General features: G+C 37.3%; 1 protein-coding gene across 1 annotated transcript; it reads left to right on the forward strand.

The window, feature by feature from the left end:
* The first annotated feature begins 6871 nt into the window (after window positions 1-6871).
* LOC129528989 (beta-defensin 125-like) lies at window positions 6872-15547 on the forward strand. Its single transcript, XM_055372367.1, has 2 exons — window positions 6872-6929; window positions 15132-15547. The coding sequence occupies exons 1-2, from the start codon at window positions 6872-6874 to the stop codon at window positions 15545-15547; spliced, it is 474 nt and encodes a 157-aa protein (XP_055228342.1).
* The last annotated feature ends 6713 nt before the right edge of the window (window positions 15548-22260 follow it).

Here is a 22260-nt window from a genome sequence, read left to right on the forward strand (position 1 = left end):
TCACACATCGGGACCTAATCTTAAGCTAAGTGTGGCTAAGAGCCTATCTGCTGGCCTTTACTATTAAGCACCGCCCACTGGATTGCAGCCTGAATTACACCGCCAAACAAATACTGTTTCAGCACACATTACCAGTGAAACCCAATGCAGGAACATAGTCAAAAATAAAGACCTGGCATAGAGACTTGGCCCTCTGAAAACACCCAGAAAAAAGCCAGCTATATTCAACATACATCACTGTCAAAATATCAAGGAAAATGAAGAAGAATAAAACAAAAAGTCAAAACCAAATGATAGTAACTTCAAAAAGATAAAGTAACACCAGCTGTCTTAGATGAGAAAGAATCAGCACACATTCTTGCAATTCAAAAAGTCAGAATGTCTCCTTACCTCCAAACAATCATACTAGCTCTCATCAGATTGAAATGGCTGAAATGACAGACATAGAATTCATGATCTGGAAGGTAAGGAAGCTCAACAACATTCAGGAGAAAGTTGAAACCCAGTCCAAGGAAGCCAGTAAAGCAATCCAAAAGTACAGAGATAACATAGCCATTTTAAGGAAGAACCAAAAGAAACTTCTGCAATTGACAAATTCATTATAGGAATTTTGTAATACATTCAGAAGCATTAACAACAGAATAGATCAAGTTGAGGAAAGAATCTCAGAGCTCAAAGATCAGTCCTTTGAATCAACACAGTCAGACATAACTAAAGAAAAAAAATTAAAAATAAAACCTCTAAAAAATATGGGATTATGTAAAGATACCAAACTTACAACTTATTGGCATTCCTGAAAGAGGAGAAAGAATAAGTAACTTGGAAAACATATTTGAGGATAGTCCATGAAAATTTCCCCAATCTCCCTAGAGAGGCTGACATGCAAATTCAAGAAATGCAAATAACCCCTGTGAGATAACTACAAGATAACTATCCCCAAGACACATAGTCATAAGATTCTCCAAGGTCAACGTGAAAGAAAAAAATCTTAAGGGCAGCTAGAGAAAAGCCTGAGGTCACTTATGAAGGGAAGCTCATCAGACTAACAGCAGACTTCTCAGCAGAAACCTTACAAACCAAGCAAGATTAGGGGCCTATTTTTAGCATCCTTAAAGAAAAGAAATTTCAGTGAAGAATTCCATATCCTGCAAAACTAAGCTTCATAAAAGAAGGAGAAATAGGCTGGGCATGGTGGCTCACACCTGTAATACCAGCATTTTGGGAGGCTCAGGCAGGAGGATTGCTTGAGCTCAAGAGTTTGAGACCAGCCTGGGCAACATGGCAAAACCCTGTCTCTTCTAAAAATACAAAAATTACCTGGGCAAGACTCCATCACAAACAAACAAACAAACCAAAACTATCAGGTACTATGCTCACTACCTGGGTGACAAAATCATTTTTACACCAAACCCAGTGACAAGCAATTTACCCATGTAACAAACCTGCATGTGTATCCCCTGAACCTAAAATAAAAGTTAAAAAAAAAAGAACTTTCATCAACATTTCTTGCAGTGAAGGTATGTTAGTGATGAACATTCTCTGCTTTTATTGCCTGAAAATATCTTTATTTTATATTCATATTTGACATATATTCTCACTGGGCATAAAAATTCTAAAGTACAAGTTTTTCCCCTTTTTTCTATTAAAAATTTCATTCCAATATCTTTCATATTGCCTTATTTGTAATGATGCCTTCTATCCTTCTTATCTTTGTTCCATTTATAAGAAGTGTTCCCCAACCCCAGACTGATTTAAAACATTTTTTTAATTAAAAAAGCAAAAGAAAGAAACATTTTTATCTGAAGCTGTCTCAGACTCAGACACCACCCAATCTTCAGATTTCAAATAGCTTATACTCAAACATTTGGTAATATCAGCTCCTTAATGGTCTTCCTGGAGGGCAGATGCATTCTAGAGATGAGAACACGATCATGATTACGAATGCTACCACCACTACACAAGCACAAAAGTCACTGGTGTGATCCTTTCTCAGAACATTGTGGTAACTTCTGGACATTCTCTGCTGTTATCATTGCTTCTTCCTTCTGGGTTTTTCCCCCCCCCTTATATGGGCAGATAATTTTCTCCATTGGAATGAAAAAGTCTTGCTTCATGCTCTTTAACTGTGTGACCTTGGGCATATTACTTTACTTTGGGGCAAACCATTTTCCTTCTTGAGGACCAAATGTGCTCTTTTATAAAATGAGCAGTTAGAATTAGATTGTCTCTCTGGACACGGCTTATGTTGACAACCTGGATCACATTAGAGGATCACACTGAGACCTTTATGTCGGCCTCAGTTTCTCCATCTGTAAAGTAGAGGTTGGGCTTAGATTATAGATGATAAAGACACCAACTTTCCTGGAAAGGATTCTGGAAACGATTCTGAACTTAGGCTCAGCCTCAGTAAGAAGGAGTTCTGTGATTAAACAGGGATGCCCACACATCAGCAACAGAAATGGGCAGGTCAACCATGTATGCTGTGCCTCAGTGAAGATTTTATGCTATGCTGTGCATTCGATATCCATTCTGTATATTTGATATCCAATCTAAGATTATCTAGAAGGTCCTTTCCAAGACACTGGTGAGATACATCTGTATAAATATATAACTCAGGATAAAAGCAACTTTTAACATTTAGCGTGTGCCTCTGCCTCTGATCTGATTACAGCCCACAGAGAAATATAAACAATACACAATACAGGCTAATGAAGAAGGGTGATAAGATTTTTTTTTCTTTTTTTTTGAGACGGAGTTTCACTCTTGTCACCCAGGCTGGAGTGCAATGGTGCAATCTTGGCTCACTGCAACCTTTGTCTGCCGGTTCAAGCGATTCTCCTGCCTCGGCCTCCTGAGTAGATGGGATTGGAGGCGCCCACCACCACGCCCGGCTAATTTTTGTATTTTTTAGTAGAGACAGGGTTTCACCATGTTGTCCAGGCTGGTCTCGAACTCCTGACCTCAGGTGATCCACCAGCCTCAGCCTCCCAAAGTGCTAGGATTACAGGTGTGAGCCACTGCGACCGGCCAAGGGTGGTAAGATTTTAAAAATTTATTTAAAATACAGAAATTTCAAAAAAAGAGAAGTGCAGTGATAGCAAAATTGATGCAAACTGTGCAAGCATGAAATCTATTTTATAGCTGAATCTACTTTTCTTGGTCCCGAGATTTTATTTCCATTGGTTTTCAAATAGTTAATTCTATTGATTTTTCAGGGAGATTACTAAAATCACTAATAATTATTTTCTTAGTGACACAAAATCTAAAAAGCACCATATATACCTTCTCTCTCCATCTCCCCTTATCCTTATGTCACCTTACCCTACCCCAATACTCCAATGGCAGAGTATCTACCCATGGCAGAGTAGAGAATATGTACACTAACAAAACCAGATGCACAGAGGTGGGGTATCCATCTCTGACTTGGCTGAGCTAGTGTAAGGAAGGAAGGCTCTGTGGCCATTGTCCTTGGAAGTCATTCTCACAGGTTGGTGGTATTCTCAAGTAGGTGGTGCTTGACTGGCCCAAGAGCACCCACATGCTGCTATGCATTTTTCTGACAACCTCTTTATGATCTCTGACTTTGGCAGATCATCTTGCATCTCTCAATTGGAGAGTCACTTTTCTTATCTCCACAGAAAATTCTTAATCAAGCTCCTGGTTTTCCTTTATAGCTTCTACTTTTTAAACTCACTTCTCCAACTTCACCGCTACATCTCTGACAGATGAGAACATTAGAGATTCCTTGTTTTTCAAAAACAAAACAAAACTCAGCAAAACTATAAATATACTAAGGGTAAGTCTGTATTATCTCCTGCCAAAATACAGCACCCTGCATTTTTTTTAAATTTTTATCTTTTGTAGGTACATAGTAGGTGTCTGTATTTGTTGGGTACATGAGATGTTTTGATACAAGCATGCAATGCATAATAACCACATCATGGAAAATGGGGTATCCATCCCCTCAAGCATTTATCCTTTGTGTTACAAATAATCTAATTATACTTTTTTATTATTTTAAAATGTACAATTAAATTATTTTTGACTATAGTCACCTCGCTATGCTATTAAATACCAGGTCGTATTCATTCTTTCTAACTATTTTTTGTACCCAGTAACCATCCTCACCTTCCCACACACGCCCACCACCCTTCCCAGCCTCTGATAACCATCCTTCTACTCTCTATCTCCCTTGAATTCAATAGTTTTGATTTTTAGATTTCACAAATAAGTGAGAACATGCAATATTTGTCTTTATGTTCCTGGCTTATTTCACTTAGCATAATGGCCTCCAGTTCCACCCATGTTATTGCAAGTGACAGCATCTCTTTCTTTTTTATGGCTGAATAATACTCCACTGTGTATAAGTTCCACATTTTCTTTATCCACTCATTTGTTGATCGACACTTAAGTTGCTTCTAAATCTTGGCTATTGTGAATAGTGCTGCAACAAGCACAGGTGTGCAGATATCTATTCAATATTCTTATTTCCTTTTGGAGGGGAGTGTGTACCTAGCAGTGGGATTGCTGGATTGTATGGTAACTCTATTTTCAGTTTTTTTAGGAACCTCCAAACTGTTCTCCATAGTGGTTGTACTATCTTACGTTCACACCAGTAGCATACAAGGGTTTCCCTTTCTTCAAATCCTTGCCAGCATTTGCTATTGCCTGTCTTTTGGATACAAGCCATTTTAACTGGAGTGAGATGATATTTCATTGTAGCTTGATTTGCATTTCTCTGATGATCAGTGATTTTGAGCACCTTTTCATCTGCCTGTTTGCCATTTGTATGTCTTCTTTTCAGAATATCTATTCAGATACTTTGCCCATTTTTAAGTTGGATCATTAGATTTTTTTCCTATAGAATTGTTTGAGCTCTTTATATTTCCTGTTATTAGTCCCTTGTCAGAAGGGTCGTTTGCAAATATTTTCTCCCATTCTGTGGGTTGTCTTTTCACTTTGTTGATTGTGTGCTTTGCTGTGCAGAAGCTTTTCAACTTGATGTGATCCCATTTGTCCATTTTTGCTTTGATTGCCTTTGTTTGTGGGTTGCTACTCAAGAAATTTTTGCCCAAACATCCTGGAGAGATTCCCCAGTTTCTTATAGTAGTTTCATAGTTTGAGATCTTAGCTTTAAGTCTTTAATCCATTTGATTTAATGTTTTGTATATGGTGAGAGACAGGGGTCTAGTTTCATTATTCTGCATATGGATATTCAGTTTTCCCAGCACCATTTTTTAAAGAGACTGTTTTTCCCCCAAAGTATGTTCTTGGCAACTTTGTCAAAAATGAGTTTACTGTAGATGTGTGGACTTGTTTCTGTGTTCTCTATTCTTTTCCATTGCTCTATGTGTCTGTTTTTATACTAGTACCATGCTGTTTTGGTTACTATAGCTTTGTAGTATAATTTGAAGTGAGGTAATGTGATTCCTCTAGTTTTGTTCTTTTTGCTTAGGACGGCTTTGGCCATCCTGCATTTTTAACCCTTTTCCCATTTTCACCCAGAATACTCGCTGGTGGCACTTGCAGCTGCAGGGTTTACCCTGAGATAACTTTGCCACAAAATATCTTGCCTTTATTATTATTTTCACATCGTTCTAATATATCGACTTTGAAAACACAAATCATCATTCTATTTATAGCATCTTGTTGTTAGCAGTGGTATTTCCATTTACAAAATATAGAAATTCTTGATCGCTGAAAATGTCAAATTCTAGAAAGCGTAGCATTACCATGTTAACATTGTTCTCAAACAGTTTTTGGCCAAAGAGTCATTTAATGAATCCGTTTTTTTCCAAAATAGATGATTCTGATTATTCAGATGATTCTGATGTTAGTTCTGTTTAAAAATAATTCCAAGAACAGTTTGTATATTGTATTTTCACACTGAAAATCAGTCAGCCTCCAGAGCATGTTAATGTAAAATTAAATGAACACGGGCAGTGAGCTACAGTTTTTTTTCTAAACAGTGCAGCTGTTTAGAAAATTTTTTTAAATTTTCCTGATTTCCTTGGTATCTAGTGGTATTAAACATATGTGGGAGAAATACAGCTCAGCAAACTCTTCCAGGAGATAAAATGCTGATCACTCCTACTGGGCAATTTCACAAATGTCTCCTATATTTTTCTCCTTTGGTAGTGGGGATGGGGGGCATAATGTTACATTGGGTCTCTCTCCTCTCTCTCTTTCTCTCTCCCTCTCCTTTTAAAATGTTTCCTCTCTCTCAATATTTCATTTCTTATTTGTATTTCTGAATGAGGGAAAAGAGTTGATGGGACAGCGGAACGGGAAAAAGAAGAGCACCAATAAAACCTGTTTCCCTGTTTTCACTATTTTCATTCCAAATTCCTTCTGTCTCATAATTGATGGAATCTTATGAACTTATTAGTTAAAAAGTGTCTTTCTTGTTTCACAGGAATTCATATTGGGGTGATCACTCAGAAGAAAAGGTGAATACCGGATGTTGTAAGCTATTGGACTGCCACAAGTGATATCTTTACACACCATTCTGCTGTCATTGGGTATGTACAAAGTGCTGCATACAGACAGAGGAGAAGGACAATTGAGCCCATCTAAAGTTAACAAAAACTTCCTCTTGGGGCTGTTTCTTTCCATCAGACCTTACAGTTCTACGGGATAATAGCTTATCTCATAAGGCCTCAGCTTTCTTTAATAATTTCTAGAAGCAGACATTATTGTGTCATGCACACTCAGTGTTGCAAATTAATAGTCTGGTGATCTGGGTGGCATGGCATTTTCCCCTTCTCTGGTTCATCACCCATGATAGACCAGTAAAGGTGACCACTTAAATTCCTTGCTGTGTAGTGTTCTGTATTCCTCAGGACACAGAGCTTCCTCTCTCCCAGGAGCCATGAATATCCTGATGCTGACCTTCATTATCTGTGGGTTGCTAACTCAGGTGACCAAAGGTAATGGAACCCTATAAAGCAGAGATGATGACTAGGATGAGTTGTTGCCCTTGGGCTCCCCTGGTATCATGATGGGAAGAGAGGGAATCTGCAGGAAAAATCTGGGCCAACAAAGCAGCAGAATGCTCGTATTTTGGCAGCTCCATGCCCCTAGTCTCTGAGAATCTTTCTGTTAGGGGCATCTAGCAAGCTGTCCTCTGAGGCGTTTCTCCAAAGACAAGAATTTCCTTAATGCTCTGAGCCACCCTATCTCTCTCTCTACATAACTATCCAATGTTAGTTCAGCCTCACTTCACTTCCATTTTGATTATTCTGTTGTATCTATTTCATTGTTGTGTCCTATTAGTTCTCCTAGCATCTTGAATTCTTCTTTGCCCGGAGAGTACCTTCAGAGGGAGGCCCTCACTTTCATGTTCTTAGGTACGGTGAACAAGTCCATTGACAGTTTGTAGATTCTGTAGCACTATCATATGGAAGAGACAATATATATGTTTGGGGTAGAAGTGGAAATAAGTGGAGTGAAGACAGGATAGACAGACTAGTGACCAATGGGAACCTTCTAATTTTAGATGAATAGGAACAGTCTGTTTCCACTATTTAATAATGCTACTTTTGAAAATTGTTAACTTTTTATTAAAAAATAATACTTGCAATTGACTTATGTATCAAGCATTCGATAGATTTATAGGGTTTAAGGAAAAGAAAAATGTTTGTCTGTCCAAGAATACCAGTTCTTCAGTCTTCCCCTTCAGAATCAATGTTACCAATTTCTTATATATCCTAGCAAATACAAATGTATTTATATTTGCATGTGTATACCTTTTAGATTTTTAAAAAATGCAATTGCAAATGCACCATGTGAATTGTTCTGCAATGTACTAGCAATATATTAGAGACATCTTATCCATACATAAACCTAGTTCATTATTTTTAATCAATAAGTAAAACTTTGAGGAGGAGCAGATGAGTTGCCTCACATTAATTACTCCGCTACTGATGAAAAATAGGTCTTTAATTATCAAAAACAATTCAGCAAGAAAAATTTGTAAACAAATGTATGTCTTTTCATTTATGACTGGACACGTGGACACACACACACACACACACACACACACACACACACACACACAGTCAAACCACCTACCAGAAAAGCTGAACTATTCTTCTCTCCTATCACCAGTTGCAAGAGTGTCAGCTTCCCACACCCTCATCAGTCCTTTTTGTTTTTTCTACTACATTCAGTTTTCTACTACATTCAGTTTTACAGTCTAATATGTGAAAATGAGGTCCTGATGTTTGAATTCATGACACTTTAGTTATAAATCAGTTTGAACATCCAGTCCATTAGATTTCTAAACTTTCTTAATTATCTTTATATACTAAGAAATTTGGCTTTTGTTAAATTTGGAGGTGTTATATGTTGCCTAGAAAGATGCTATTCATGTCTTTAGGTGGTTATAACTGTGCCTATGATCTGTTATGTCTTGATTCACATGTTGATGTAATGTGAGTTACAGAATTAATATCTACATTCATTTCTGATTATAAACTGCTGTATTTGTTGAAAATTTGGAAATTTTGAAATTGTAAAGAAGTAAAAAAATTGTAAAGAAGTTAAAAGAGACCAAATATTTTTGGTCTATTGTTCTTCCTCAGTTTTCTTATTTGAATAAAAATGTATAGCATACTTATAAATTTTCTATTATACTATTAGTATTTTCCCATTTACTAAATATTTTCAAAAACTGTATTTCCAATGACTGTATAAATTTTATAGAATGGATACTGTTTAAATTACTTAGCCAAATTGTTTTTGCATAAATAAGTGCATTTACATTTTATAGACAAGGATGGCTAGTATAACCTTTCTTATACAAAATCATTCAGCATAAAATTCCTGGAGATGTACTTTTTTCTGTCTGCTTCATGTATTATCAATTTCTGAATACTTGCCAAGTCCTAAAAATGAAATATTATATATAAATATTTAATTTTTATTTATGTCTGTGAGTAATGGGGAAGTCGAACTTCAAATACATGCTTAATGTATATTTAACTTTTCTACAAATTGTCCATGTCTCTCTTTCCCTTTTATTTTGGAGAGGTAGTTTTCATTTCTTTTGATTTAGAGATTTTCATTTTTGTGTTCTCTTATAGGTTTTGTTTTGAAATTTAGCTATTTAGTCTCTCTGGGCTTTATATTATGTGTTTTCAAGTGAGATAGCACCTGATGGCTTGTGAAGCAACTTTTTACCAAGCCAAGCTATCAGTGGACTGCTATCCATAGATATATTTTAAGTTGATGCTAGCTGATTATATATCTGGTATGTTTTAGAAAGAACTCCACACATGGGATAATGTTTTGGCTAGATGGCTCCCCTACTTAGAAACATACAATTGCTAGTCATATTTCTAATTTTAGGATTTTGAGATACTGGTGATGAAGATCACATGTCCTAACAACGTAATAGTTCCAGACTGAAGTTCTTTGAAAAAAATGACTGTTGTCACTCTAGAAAAAAAAAATTATGAATTTTTCCCAATTGCCATCATTCCACTGCTAAAACCAAATTCTTGGAATTATCTTTGATTTTTCTATATCCTACGACACTCATATCTATCAGGAAGTCTATTACATCTGCCTGCAAATTATATCCAGAATGCAATTATTCTTGTCACCTCCATTGCTACCACTCTGATTCTAGTCACCATCATCTCTCACCTGTGTTATTGCCATAGCTTCCTCATGATATCTGTCCTTCTGCTCTTCACTTCTACCATCTTGTGAAGACACATAGTGCATGATCCGCTTACACTGGAAGTCAGATCACGTACTTTTGCTCAAAACTCTGCTAGGGCCCCCTCTATACTCAGAGCGGTAACAAGAGTCCATACAGTGGCTCACCTGGCCCTGCAGGATCTGGCCCTTATGACCTCTCTCACCTCATCTCCTACTATTATAGTCCTTGTTCACTCCACTACAGCCACACAGGCCCCAGTGCTCTTCCCCAAACATATCAGACTTACTCAACCCATAGAGCTTCGTTTGTTTCCTCTGCCTAGAATGTACTTGCCTCAGATACTGGTGTGACTAATTCCTTTACCTCCTTCAAGCTGTTTAATCATCACCTTGTTACACAGGCTTGTGCAACTCCTGTTTATGAATCTTCTATTACCCTTAAATCTATTCTCCCTTCTTTCTGCAAACCATTTGTCACCTTTTCATCTACAAAATAATGTACTTTTTTATTAAGGTAAAATATACATTTAAAAATTACCATCCTTACCATGTTTTTACCATATTTTTATGTATACCTGTTGGCTGTTTGTATGTCTTCTGTTGAGAAATGTCTATTCAAATCTTTTGCCTGTTTTAAAATCAGATTATTTGTTTTTGTTTGCAATGGAGTTTTTTGAGCTCCTTATATTAATATACTTTTGGTTGTTAATTCCTCGTCAGATGGATAGCTTGCAAATATTTTCTCCTACTCTGTGGGCTACATCTTCACTTTGTTGATTATTTCCTTTGCTGTGCACAAGCTTTTTAGTTTGATGTAATCCTAATTGCCTATTTTTGCTTTGGTTGCCCGTGCTTTTGAGGTCTTACCCAAGAAATCTTTGCCAAGACCAACGTCCTGAAGTGTTTCCCTAAGGTTTTCTTCAGGTAGTTCCATAGTTTCAGGTCTTAGATTTAACTCTGTAAACCATACAGTCTAGCAGGGAGTGCATTTACTTTTTATTATCTGTCTCCCTCTGCTAGAAAGTCACCTCCATGTGATTTTTGTCTGTTTAGTTCACAGATGTACCTCAAGGGCCCAAAACTTTGATGACTGTGTGACTATAGCCTAATTTAAGAATGGAGGGGATAATTTAAAAGCAGTAGAAAGAAATGTAAGTGAGAAACAATTTTGAAGAATAATTGACAGAACAAGGCAATTCAAAGACAAAGGAGAAGAAGAGAGCCAAGATGACATATTTCAAGTATGGATAATGCTGGAGGAAAAAAATTAAGGTATAAATCTTTGTAGATGTGAGGAACGAAGAAGCAAGGTTAGAGTCTGTCTTGCACAAAAGAAGTGGAAGGTCTAGACTTGAAACTTATAGAAAATTCCACGAAGTACAAAGTAAAATCGAGCCAGTAAAATAACAAAGATAGAATAAATGACTCTAGAAGAGTGAAGGTAGAATAAATAATTGGTGAAGTTGGACTAGAGCCAACATTCCCCAGAGGATAAAATATAAACCAAATTATTGTGAGCCTAATATATACATACATACATACGTCTATATATGTTTTATATATATTATCACATTCAGTTCAAATGAGGTTGTGTAGAAAATTACTTGCTCTTCTGCACATATACCAGCCTTCCTCCTCCATAGAGCCTTATCTCTAGCTGCTTCCTCTGCCTAGAATACACTTATCTAGGTACTCCTTGGGCAATTGTCTTCAGAAAGATGATCATGCCGTTTACTGCTTGATAAATGAACATACAATGCAGCACACTAGTTTCCCTTTAGATTTATATCCTCACCCCTCAAATGAGTAGTCACACTGCTTGGAAATCCTACTGCATTTCTCTTGTAAATAAACCTTCTTTCTTTTTCCTTTTTTTTTTTTTTTGAGACAGAGTCTTCCTCTGTCACCAGGCTGGACTGCAGTGGCCCAATCTCGGCTCATTGCAACCGCCAACTCCCTGGTTCAAGTGATTCTCCTGCCTCAGCCTCCCGAGGAGCTGGGATCACAGGCATGTGCCACCACATCCAGCTAATTTTTGTATTTTTAGTAGAGACAGGTTTTCACCAGGTTGGCCAGGATGGTCTCGATCTCCTGACCTTGTGATCCACCCACCTCAGCTTCCCAAAGTGCTGGGATTACAGGTTTGTGCCACCACACCCAGCCATCTTCCCTCTTTTTTAGACAACTATTTTGTCCTGACCTTTGTCTTTTATTTTCCTGCTCCTCTCCTCTACATGGCTCTCCCCCTCAGCTTATCCCATGCCCCATTTATTTAAACAATTCAAATAGGAAGTTTTCACTCATTTCCTCTGTCCCCTTTGCCATAAATGGAGAAACGTGTCTTCTCCATCTAAAGATCAGTCTGCTCTGTGTGAATTTGTGACTGTGCCCTTCTGTCATCTCATCACCCTATTCTATATTAATCTCTCCTTTTCTGCTTTTTTTTTTTTTTGAGATGGAGTCTTGCTCTTGTTGCCCAGGCTGGAATGCAGTGGCACGATCTTGGCTTACTGCAACCTTCGCCTCCCGGGTTCAAGTGATTCTCCTGCCTCAGCATCCTGAGTAGCTGGGACTACAGGTGCTCGCCACCTTGCCCAGCTAATTTTTGTATTTTTTAGTAGAGAGAGGGTTTCACCATGGCCAGGCTGGTCTCGAACTCCTGAACTCAGGTGATCTGCCCGCCTCGATCTCCCAAAGTGCTGGGATTACATGTGTGAGCCACTGGGCCCAGACTGCTTGTTTCTTTTCTCATTGCTTGCAAGCACCATTTGGTATTTATCGTTCTTCAAAACAAACCTGAAAGCTTTCCTTTAACCTTACATTGCTCTCTAATAAGTTATTTATTTCTCTGCTTTTCTTTGGAGCTAAACTTCTTAAGAGTCTCATCTACAGGTCCTGCATTCACTTCTCTCTCATTCACATTTTGACCAACTGCAATTTGGTTTCTTTTTTCATACCACTCGGAAGCTGCTCTCCTCAGTATGAAGTTACCTTCATACTACTAAAAGCATGGACATTTTCCTGCCTTCATCTTTTTTTTAACCTCTCAGCAGTATTTGACTACAAAATGACCACTCTGTCCTTTAAGAAACAGTCTCCTCTCCTGCTTAATGTAGTCACATCTGATACAACTTTCCCCATAACCTTTTATGCATTTTCTGTTTTCATGCATATCAGCCCGACTTGCAACTGTCAGTATCTCCAGTCTTTCAACAACTGCTTGTGAAATACCCCCGTACAGGGCAATCCAGAAATGCCAGAAAATTATCAGCTGTCTCTGGATCATCTGTCAACTACGGGGGAAGCTGGATAAATAGTCCAGGTCCTTTGAGCCTCATGTAGAATAACTTTGAGGCTTGGTAATATTTTTTTTTCCTGTGGTAATTCACTTATTTGCAGTTCAAGGCTATTATGGGAAGAAAACATAAATGGATGTTAGTTCTTCAAGGTTTTTACTGTAACTGTGCACCCTTTCATTCTTCAAGGTTTTTCTGTAACACTGCACCTTCAGGACCTGATGCCCAATTAAACATTTTTTTAAGTTTTTTGTTTTTTTTTTAATAAAAACTAAATGCTATTTTTTCTTCTACTTTTAGTTGATGTGTAATAATTATTCATATTTAGAAGATGCAGAGTGATATTTTGATACATGTATACAATGTGTAATGATCAAATCAGGGTAATTAGCATATCTATCACCTCAAACATTTGTCATTTTTTTATATTGGGAACATTCAGAATCGTCTCTTCTAGCTATTTGAAAATATACAGTAAATGATTGTTAACTACTGTCACCCTACAGTGCTATAGAACAGTGGACCCCTTTTGGCACCAGGGACCAGTTTTGTGGAATACAGTTTTTTCGACAAGGTGAAGGTGGTGGTGGGGATGGTTTCAGGATGAAACTGTTCCACCTCAGGTCATCAGGCATTAGAGTCTCACAACGAACACACATCCTAGATCCCTCACATGCACAGTTCACAATAGGGTTCATGCTCCTATGAGACTCTAATGCCTTGGCTGATCTGACAAGAGGTGGAGCTCAGGTGGTGATGCTTGCACACCTGCTTTTTACCTTTTGCTGTGCAGCCTGGTTCCTAACAGGCCATGGACCAGTATCCATTGGCTGCACAGGGGTTGGGGACCCCTGCTATAGGATGCTGGAACTTTTTCCTCCTATCTAGGTGTAATTTTCTATCTGTTAACCAACCTCTCTCTATCCTCCTTTCCCTTCCCAGCCTCTAGTAATCATTATTCTACAGTCTACTTCTATGAACTCAACTTTTTTAGCTCCTGCTTATGAATGAAAACATGTGGTATTTATCTTTTTGTGTCTACTTCACATAACGGAAAGTAACATGTCCCCCAGGCTCATCCATGAGTCTGAGGCTTGTTTGTAGCCTGGCTGCTGGGCTTCCCTGTGGGATTGTCCTCTGAGCAAACAGAACACAGCCATCCTGCTGGCCAGCAGTTGATAGATGATCTCATGATAATAACAGGTTATAACTCACCTTTTCTTGGATTTCTTGCTCTCCTGATTTCTACATTTCTCCACTGATTTTTTTTAAGGAGGAATTGTCTCTCAACTAAACTATTATATTCAAATCTTTGCTGGAGCTCTGCTCTGCTGGGGGTCTGCTTTAAGACTCTAGAGTCTTATTCTCCTGTTTTGATCTGACTTATCTTATTGGTCCTTTTAAGTCGTTTCCTCTTATCTGATCTCTTATCTCTTAATATTGAAACTCACTAGAATTTAATTCTAGTCCTCTTTTTTTCTCATATTATTCCAACCACCATGGTTTACCAATTTCTGTACTTTAAATGCTATCCATAAGCAATCACATTTATTGATTTGCATATGTCAAAACAACCTTGCATTCCAAGGATAAAGGCTACTTGATCGTAGTGGATAAGCTTTTTGATGTGCTGCTGGATTCAGTTTGCTACTATTTTGTTCAGGATTTTTGCACTGATGTTCATCAAGGATACTGGCCTGAAATTTTTTTTTTCTTGTGTCTCTGCTAGGTTTTGGTCTCAGGATGATGCTGGCCTCATAGAATAAGTTAAAGTTGAGTCCTGCCTTCTCAATTTTGGGTGAATAGTTTCAGTAGGAATGATACCAGCTCTTCTTTGTATATCTGGTAGAATTCAGCTGTGAATCCATCTGGTCCTGGGCTTTTCATTTTCATCCTTTCTTTCTAGGTTTCGTATCAGTCCCATTATGCTCTCTATCTCTCCATCCCTCTATTTTTCTACATTTCTCCTTTTCTCCATACAACTTCTTTGATGGCACATAGCACAGTTTTAATATACACTTTTTGTTCTCCTGTTTGTCTCTTTCAATGGCTTTTTGTACTTGACATCATATTAGTCTAGATGTCAGTCAGTGTAAATTTTTGAACGAATGAAAAGTTATGTTGATGCCAGAGTTAAAAATTTGACCTATATTTTATTCTCTACAGGTAGCTTTGAACCCCAAAAATGTTGGAAGAATAATATAGGACATTGCAGAAGACGATGTTTAGATACTGAAAGGTACATACTTCTTTGTAGGAACAAGCTATCATGCTGCATTTCTATAATAATATCACATGAATATACTCAACGACCAGCATTTCCTATGATTCACCTAGAGGATATAACATTTGATTATAGTGATGTGGACTCTTTTACTGGTTCCCCAGTATCTATGTTGAATGATCTGATAACATTTGACACAACTAAATTTGGAGAAACCATGACACCTGAGACCAATACTCCTGAGACTACTGTGCCACCATCTGAGACCACTACTCCCGAGACTACTATGCCACCATCTGAGACCGCTACTTCCGAGACTATGCCACCACCTTCTCAGACAGCTCTTACTCATAATTAATTAACATTTACTTCTGGTATGGAAGAACTAGAAATACTGCTGGAAATAATATGCAAAGAGCTGATTCTACCAATCCAATTTCACCAGGAAAATTCCATCAGGGATTGGATGACCATGGGGATGGACATAATTGCTACTACCAACACAACAGCCAAGAGAGTTGCCTTACAATTAGAAATGTATAGACAGAAATGTATAGAAGATACAAGGATTCTCTTAATTGGACTTAAATTCTTTATCTGTCTTCCTCCGATGTACTGAAATATACGAGCTAATTTTTGTCTTAAGTGAACATTTGTATGTCTATGTATTTTTCCATGCCAAAAACAAAAACGAAGACCATTGTTTGGAGCTGCCTATTATGACTAAGACATGAAGTTTTACTTTAACAGTGCCTGGCCCACTACTATCATATATAGGAGAACATATAAAAGCATATAGAAAGTTCCAGATGAATGTTCCCTTCTCTACCCTCCACCTTTTATTGTAAGTTCTGACCCTAAATACCTTTCTGTGTCATGACGTCAAATTTTGTTTAAGGTTCTAGCTGGTAACTAACAGAGTCAGAAGCTAATTCTTTCATTCAGCACAAGCACTGATCTAACTGGATAGAGATAAAAGTGGGACTTGCCTTGAGAGTACATCATATTAGATTAAAAGCTGCATCTCAAATTCTACTTATCTTTCCAATCTTCTTTCCACTTAGAATTCCAACTTCCAAGTATGGCAGCCTCATAACATGCCTCTTCAGGTCTCTGTGCTGTCCATGAGTGTTAGTTGTGTGCAGTGTTTCTATGCTTTCTATGGCTGTACACATGTGACTGCTGTTTGTATGGCAACAGGTGGGTCAGTAAGTGTCTTCTATGATACTACAGAGAAGCGGTTATTAACTATAAAGTTGATTAGGTTTTTTTTTTTTTTTCGAGACAGAGTCTAGCTCTGTCGCCCAAGCTGGAGTACAGTGGCATGATCTCGGCTCACTGAAAGCTCTGCCTCCTGGGTTCACGCCATTCTCCTGCCTCAGGCTCCCGAGTAACTGGGACTACAGGCACCCGCTACCACACCTGGCTAATTTTTTGTATTTTTAGTAGAGAGGGGTTTCACCATGTTAGCCAGGATGGTCTCGATCTCCTGACCTAATGATCCATCCGCCTTGGCCTCCCAAAATGCTGGGATTACAGGTGTGAGCTACCGTGCCTGGCTGATTATTATTTTTTTTAAGTTCCAGGATAGAAGTGTAGAACATGTAGGTTTGTTACATAGGTATACATGTGCCATGATGGTTTGCTGCACCTATCAATGCATCATCTAGGTTTTAAGTCCCGCATGCATTAGCTATTTGTCTTAATGCTCTGCCTCCCCTTCCCCACACGCCCTGACTGGCCCCCATGTGTCACGTTCCCCTCCCTGTGTCCATGTGTTCTTATTGTTCAATTCCCACTTATGAGTGAGAACACGTGGTGTTTGGTTTTCTGTTCCTGTGTTAGTTTACTGAAGATGATGGCTTCGAGCTTCATCCATGTCCCTGCAAAGAGCATGATCTCATTCCTTTTTATGGCTGCATAGTATTCCATGGTGTATATGTACCATATTTTCTTTATGCAGTCTATCATTGATGGGCATTTGGGTTGGTTCCATGTCTTTGCTATTGTAAATAGTGCTGCAGTAAACATACGTGTGCATGTGTCTTTATAATAGAATGATTTATATTCCTTTGGATATATACCCAGTAATGGGATTGCTGGGTCAAATGGTATTTCTGGTTCTACATCCTTGAGGAATTGCCACACTGTCTTCCACAATGGTTGAACTAATTTACATTCCCACCAACAGTGTAAAAGTATTCTTATTTCTCCACAGACTTGTCAGCATCTATTGTTTCTTGACTTTTTAATAATTGCCATTCTGACTGGCATGAGATAGTATCTCATTGTGGTTTTGATTTGCATTTCTCTAATGATCAGTGATGTTGAGCTTCCTTTCATATGTTTGTTGGCTGCATAAATGTCTTCTTTTGAGAAGTGTCTGTTCATATCCTTTGCCCACTTTTTGATGTTTTTTTTCTTGTAAATTTAAGTTCTTGTAGATTCTGGATATTAGACCTTTGTTAGCTGGGTAGATTGCAAAGCGTTCCTCCCGTTCTGTAGGCTGCATGTTCACACTGATGATAGTTTCTTTTGCTGTGCAGAAGCTCTTTCATTTAATTAGATCCCATTTGACAATTTTGGCTTTTGTTGCAATTGCTTTTGGTATTTTCTTCATGAAGTCTTTGACCATGCCTATGTCCTAAATGGTATTGCCTAGGTTTTCTTCTAGGGTTTTTATGGTTTTGGGTATTACATTTAAGTCTTTAATCCATCTTGAGTTAATTTTTGTATAAGGTGTAAAGAAGGGGTCCAGATTCAGTTTTCTCCATATGGCTAGCCAGTTTTCTCAGCACCATTTATTAAATATGGATCAAATTCACACATAACACTATTAACCTTAAATGTAAATGGGCTAAATGCCCCAATTAAAAGACACAGACTGGCAAATTGGATAGAGTCAAGACCCATTGGTGTGCTGTATTCAGGAGACCCATCGCACATGCAAAGACACACATAGGCTCAAAATAAAGGGATGGAGGAAAATTTACCAAGCAGATAGAAAGAACAAAATAGCAGGGGTTGCAATCCCAGTCTCTGACAAAACATACTTTAAACCAACAAAGATCAAAAAAGACAAGGGCATTACATAATGGTAAAGTGATCAATTCAACAACTAGAGCTAACTATCCTAATATATATGCACCCAATACAGGAGCACTCAGATTCATAAAACAAGTTCTTACAGGCCTACAAAGAGACTTAGACTCCCACACAATAATAGTGGGAGACTTTAACACTCAGTGTCAATATTAGACAGATCAATGAGACAGAAAATTAACAAGGATATTGAGGACTTGAACTCAGCTCTGGATCAAGTGGACCTAATAGACATCTACAGAACTCTCCACCCCAAATCAACAGAATATACATTCGTCTCAGTGCCACATGACACTTATTCTAAAATCGACCACATAATTGGAAGTAAAACACTCCTCAGGAAATGCAAAAGAACTGATTAGTTATTAATAAATTGGGCTGAGGCTTGGGCGCTACTGAAAGCCACAATATCAGATGGCAGAATGTCTCAAAATCAAAAAGGTTTTTTCCTCTAATTATTTTTTATGTGATCCAAGCCAAGCTGCCAGTGACTATGGCTATAGTTTGGATGTTGACCATCAGACCACTGACCTTTCAGTAGACCTCACATTCTAATAGGTCTTAGACCGCCAGTTAGGGTGTCCATCATTCAGATTTGACTGGGACTGAGGGGCTTCCCAGAACATGGGAATTAGAGAGCTAAAATTAAGAAAATCCAGAGTAAATTGGGACAAGTTGATCACCCTCACTTCAGTGTACTTCTGTCTAGCAAGCTATTTTTCCATTTTTCATGGCTATACCTCATCACATAGGTCATACATTGGCTTTTCACAGAAACAGTCTAGGGTGCTCTTTTTCCATATTTTTGCGTCAACTGTCATTTCCTGAAACACACTCCTTGAGCATGCAGAGCACCTTCCATTCTACTTTGTATTATTTTCTTCCCATCATTTGAACTCTGAAATCATTTTGAGTATTTACTTTCTCTCTGATTTTTTTACTAACTTATGGCCTAACACCCCTGCTATAATGTACATATAGTCCTCATCTCTTGGTCTTGTTGACATATGTGATGGTCCATAATGGGCTGGGCATGTCTTATACTTACTGAGGAAAGCAGCTTTAATACTCCTAGATCTAATGGGCAAGAATATTTAATGCCTTGTTTTTTTCTCTCCCATAAGGCCAGCATACTGGTATGACCTAGTAAAACCTAGGTTGAGTGTCCAGAGAAGCACTGCTGGAATATATTCTGCATTGATTTAGGGATCAATGCTGAGACTTAGGAAAAGAGAGTAAGAAAAAATTTTTAAAGCAATAAATATTTAATATGAATTTACTGAATTGATAAGAATGGATCCTACTATATGGTTAAATAGTATTACAATGAGGCAATGCGGTCTATTAATAAAACATAGGAGGTGGCACTGTTCTCTCACTTGGAGCTAGGGCACAAAAAACTCTTACAATCTAAGTATTTTTTTCTTATTGGCCCAAATGTGAATGGTGATGTGTGTGACGCCCCTGGCCCCTTTTGTACATGACTTGGCTGTGCTCTCTCTGCCAATGTCTGGCTTCCATTACAGTCAAAGTCATTAGTGTACTAGGATTGGGTTCTATCCATGCTAAATGAACGTAGTAAGATCTTCAGTTCTACCCATAACTGGCGCTACTACTTGCTAAACGATCCATCTATTGCAAGGTTGTTACATAAGAAAACAGGGTCTAAAATTTCTCTGGGTCATTGACTCTCAAATCAGCTCAGAATTTATTTAGCTTCCTAAGGATTTCATGTTTGACTAAAACCAGTCCAAAGTGATCTCTCAACTCATTAATTCAAGGCCTAGCATTCTAAGGCAAGCATAATGAATAGGCCAACCTAGCTGTGTCCATTAAGATTCTCATCTTCCTTCTTAAAGAAGAGACCATTTGCAATATTCTTTAGGAAATTCAGAGTGCATACTTTTGGAATGAGATAAAAGAGACATATCTTAAAGTCCAGAGAAGAACAGGAAACCCAGCATTCTCTTTAAAGCAGGGCTTTTGGAATTTATTTTTTCCCTCTTTAAAAACAGTAAGTTTTTACCATCCACTAAATACAAGTTTATGTCTGATTTTTTTTGTTTGTTTAACCCTCTTTGATTAATTATTTTTATATAATATTTCATGCCACATTTATTTAAACTAAAAAAGAAGTTAAGTGAATATTGATGGTTTGGTGGTTGCTATCTTACAAAGAAAAATTCATATAAACAGGTGGTATTATCTGATTGAGGCAGGGATAATAAATGACCAAATAACAAGAAAACCCATAATACTTGTCAAAAAGAGGCAGAATTATTTAAATAGAAATGTAAACCCTGGCATATTCATTGCTAACACATATTTATTGAACAAGTACTACATCCCAGAAATTTTGTTGGACCCTGTAGACGCAAAAAGTAAGGCATAATCCTGACCTCAGTAGTTTACATTTTAGAGTTAAAATATGCATTAGGAAAATATATGCTCATTAGGAAAAAAGAAAATTAAACCCCACCATTATGTGTCCTATGGCATAGGTGTGCAGTTTTCACCACTGAAACATATAATAGGGACACTAAGCTCAGACTTCTATGGAAAACGGAGAGTCTTGAGTAAAAAGCAGAATTAACTCAATAAAAAAAGATTATGGGATAGAGGAAGATTTTCTCTATAGAGCAAAAGATAAAGACAAAATAAGGTGGAAATAGAATATATACAAATTTAAGAAACTACAAATAATAATTTAATACGGAAGATGTGAGGACAAGAGAAAAAATATGTACAAATATTTTTGTAATTTTAGGTGGAGACAAATTTCTAAAATTCTGCTACCACACCATATTAGGCACCAAAGGATGGAGGGGAAGTACATAGACCTTAGAGCCCAACTGCTGTGGTTCATATCTCAACTAACAAGTGTAACCTGGACGAATAAACTTCTTATGACATCTACACTTCTTTCTATTTCCTTATGTGAAATTGGTAATAATAAAACAACTTTTTTTTGCTGCATGCAATGTTGTTTTGAGGATCAAATGGTTTAATAACTAAAAGTTATCCAGAACAATATCTCATACATAAGTATTTAATAAATGTTAGGTATTACTAATATTAAAACTAGAAATCATGAAAAAATGGATATAATTGTGTATAGCACAAAATCAAATTTTATAGACATAAAACTGTACTGGCATGTATTGATTGCACAGGATGGGATAACTGAAGGGATTCAGGGCAAAAGACTGAGAAGTTGTCTCAAAACAAATTATTTTTCAGAACAGTTTTAGATTTACAGAATATTAAGCAGAAAGTACAGAGTTCCTTTAAAGCCTCTTATCTACACCCTTCCATTCCAGTTTCTCCCTGTTGTTAGTATCTTGCCTTATGTGGTACATTTGGTACAAACGATTAGCCAATACTGATACATTATTATAAATTAAAGTTCACAATTTAGATTAGGTTTCATTCTGTACCATGTGTGAGTTTTCACACTGTACAATGACATGCATCCATCATTATGATATTATACAGAAACATTTCACTGCCCTAAAAATTATCTGTGCTCCATTTATTTATCCCTCCCTTTTCCTTCCAACCCCTTACTAACTTCTGATTTTTAAAATATTCTCCATAATTTTATCTTTTCTAGAATGTCATAAAATTAAAATAATACAACGTGTAGACAGATTGGCTTTTCTTACTTAGCAATATGCATTTACAGTTCCCCCAAGTCTTTTTGTGACTTGATAGCTCATTGGTTTTTATCACGAAAAAATATTCCATTTTATGAGTGACCACAGTTTGTTTATCCATTCACCTGCTGAAGAACATTTTGGTGGATTCCCAATTTGGGGCATTATAAATAATATTTTATTTTTTAGGAGTGTTTTGGGCATAGAGACGATTTATTATTAAACTCTATTATATACATTATTACATAATTATTACATATTTCAGTTAACATAATAAAAATAAAATATCCAGTCATTAAAAAGGCAATATATG

Source organism: Gorilla gorilla, chromosome 21 (assembly GCF_029281585.2).
Source record: "Gorilla gorilla gorilla isolate KB3781 chromosome 21, NHGRI_mGorGor1-v2.1_pri, whole genome shotgun sequence".
Taxonomy (NCBI): domain Eukaryota; kingdom Metazoa; phylum Chordata; class Mammalia; order Primates; family Hominidae; genus Gorilla; species Gorilla gorilla.

What these genes read in the sequence shown, in the direction of transcription:
- LOC129528989 (XM_055372367.1), top strand. Translation starts at nt 6,872, where the DNA reads ATGAATATCCTGATGCTGACCTTCATTATCTGTGGGTTGCTAACTCAG. An exon ending in GCTAACTCAGGTGACCAAAG is followed by an intron (nt 6,930 to 15,131) that starts GTAATGGAACCC and finishes TATTCTCTACAG; the next exon opens with GTAGCTTTGAACCCCAAAAA.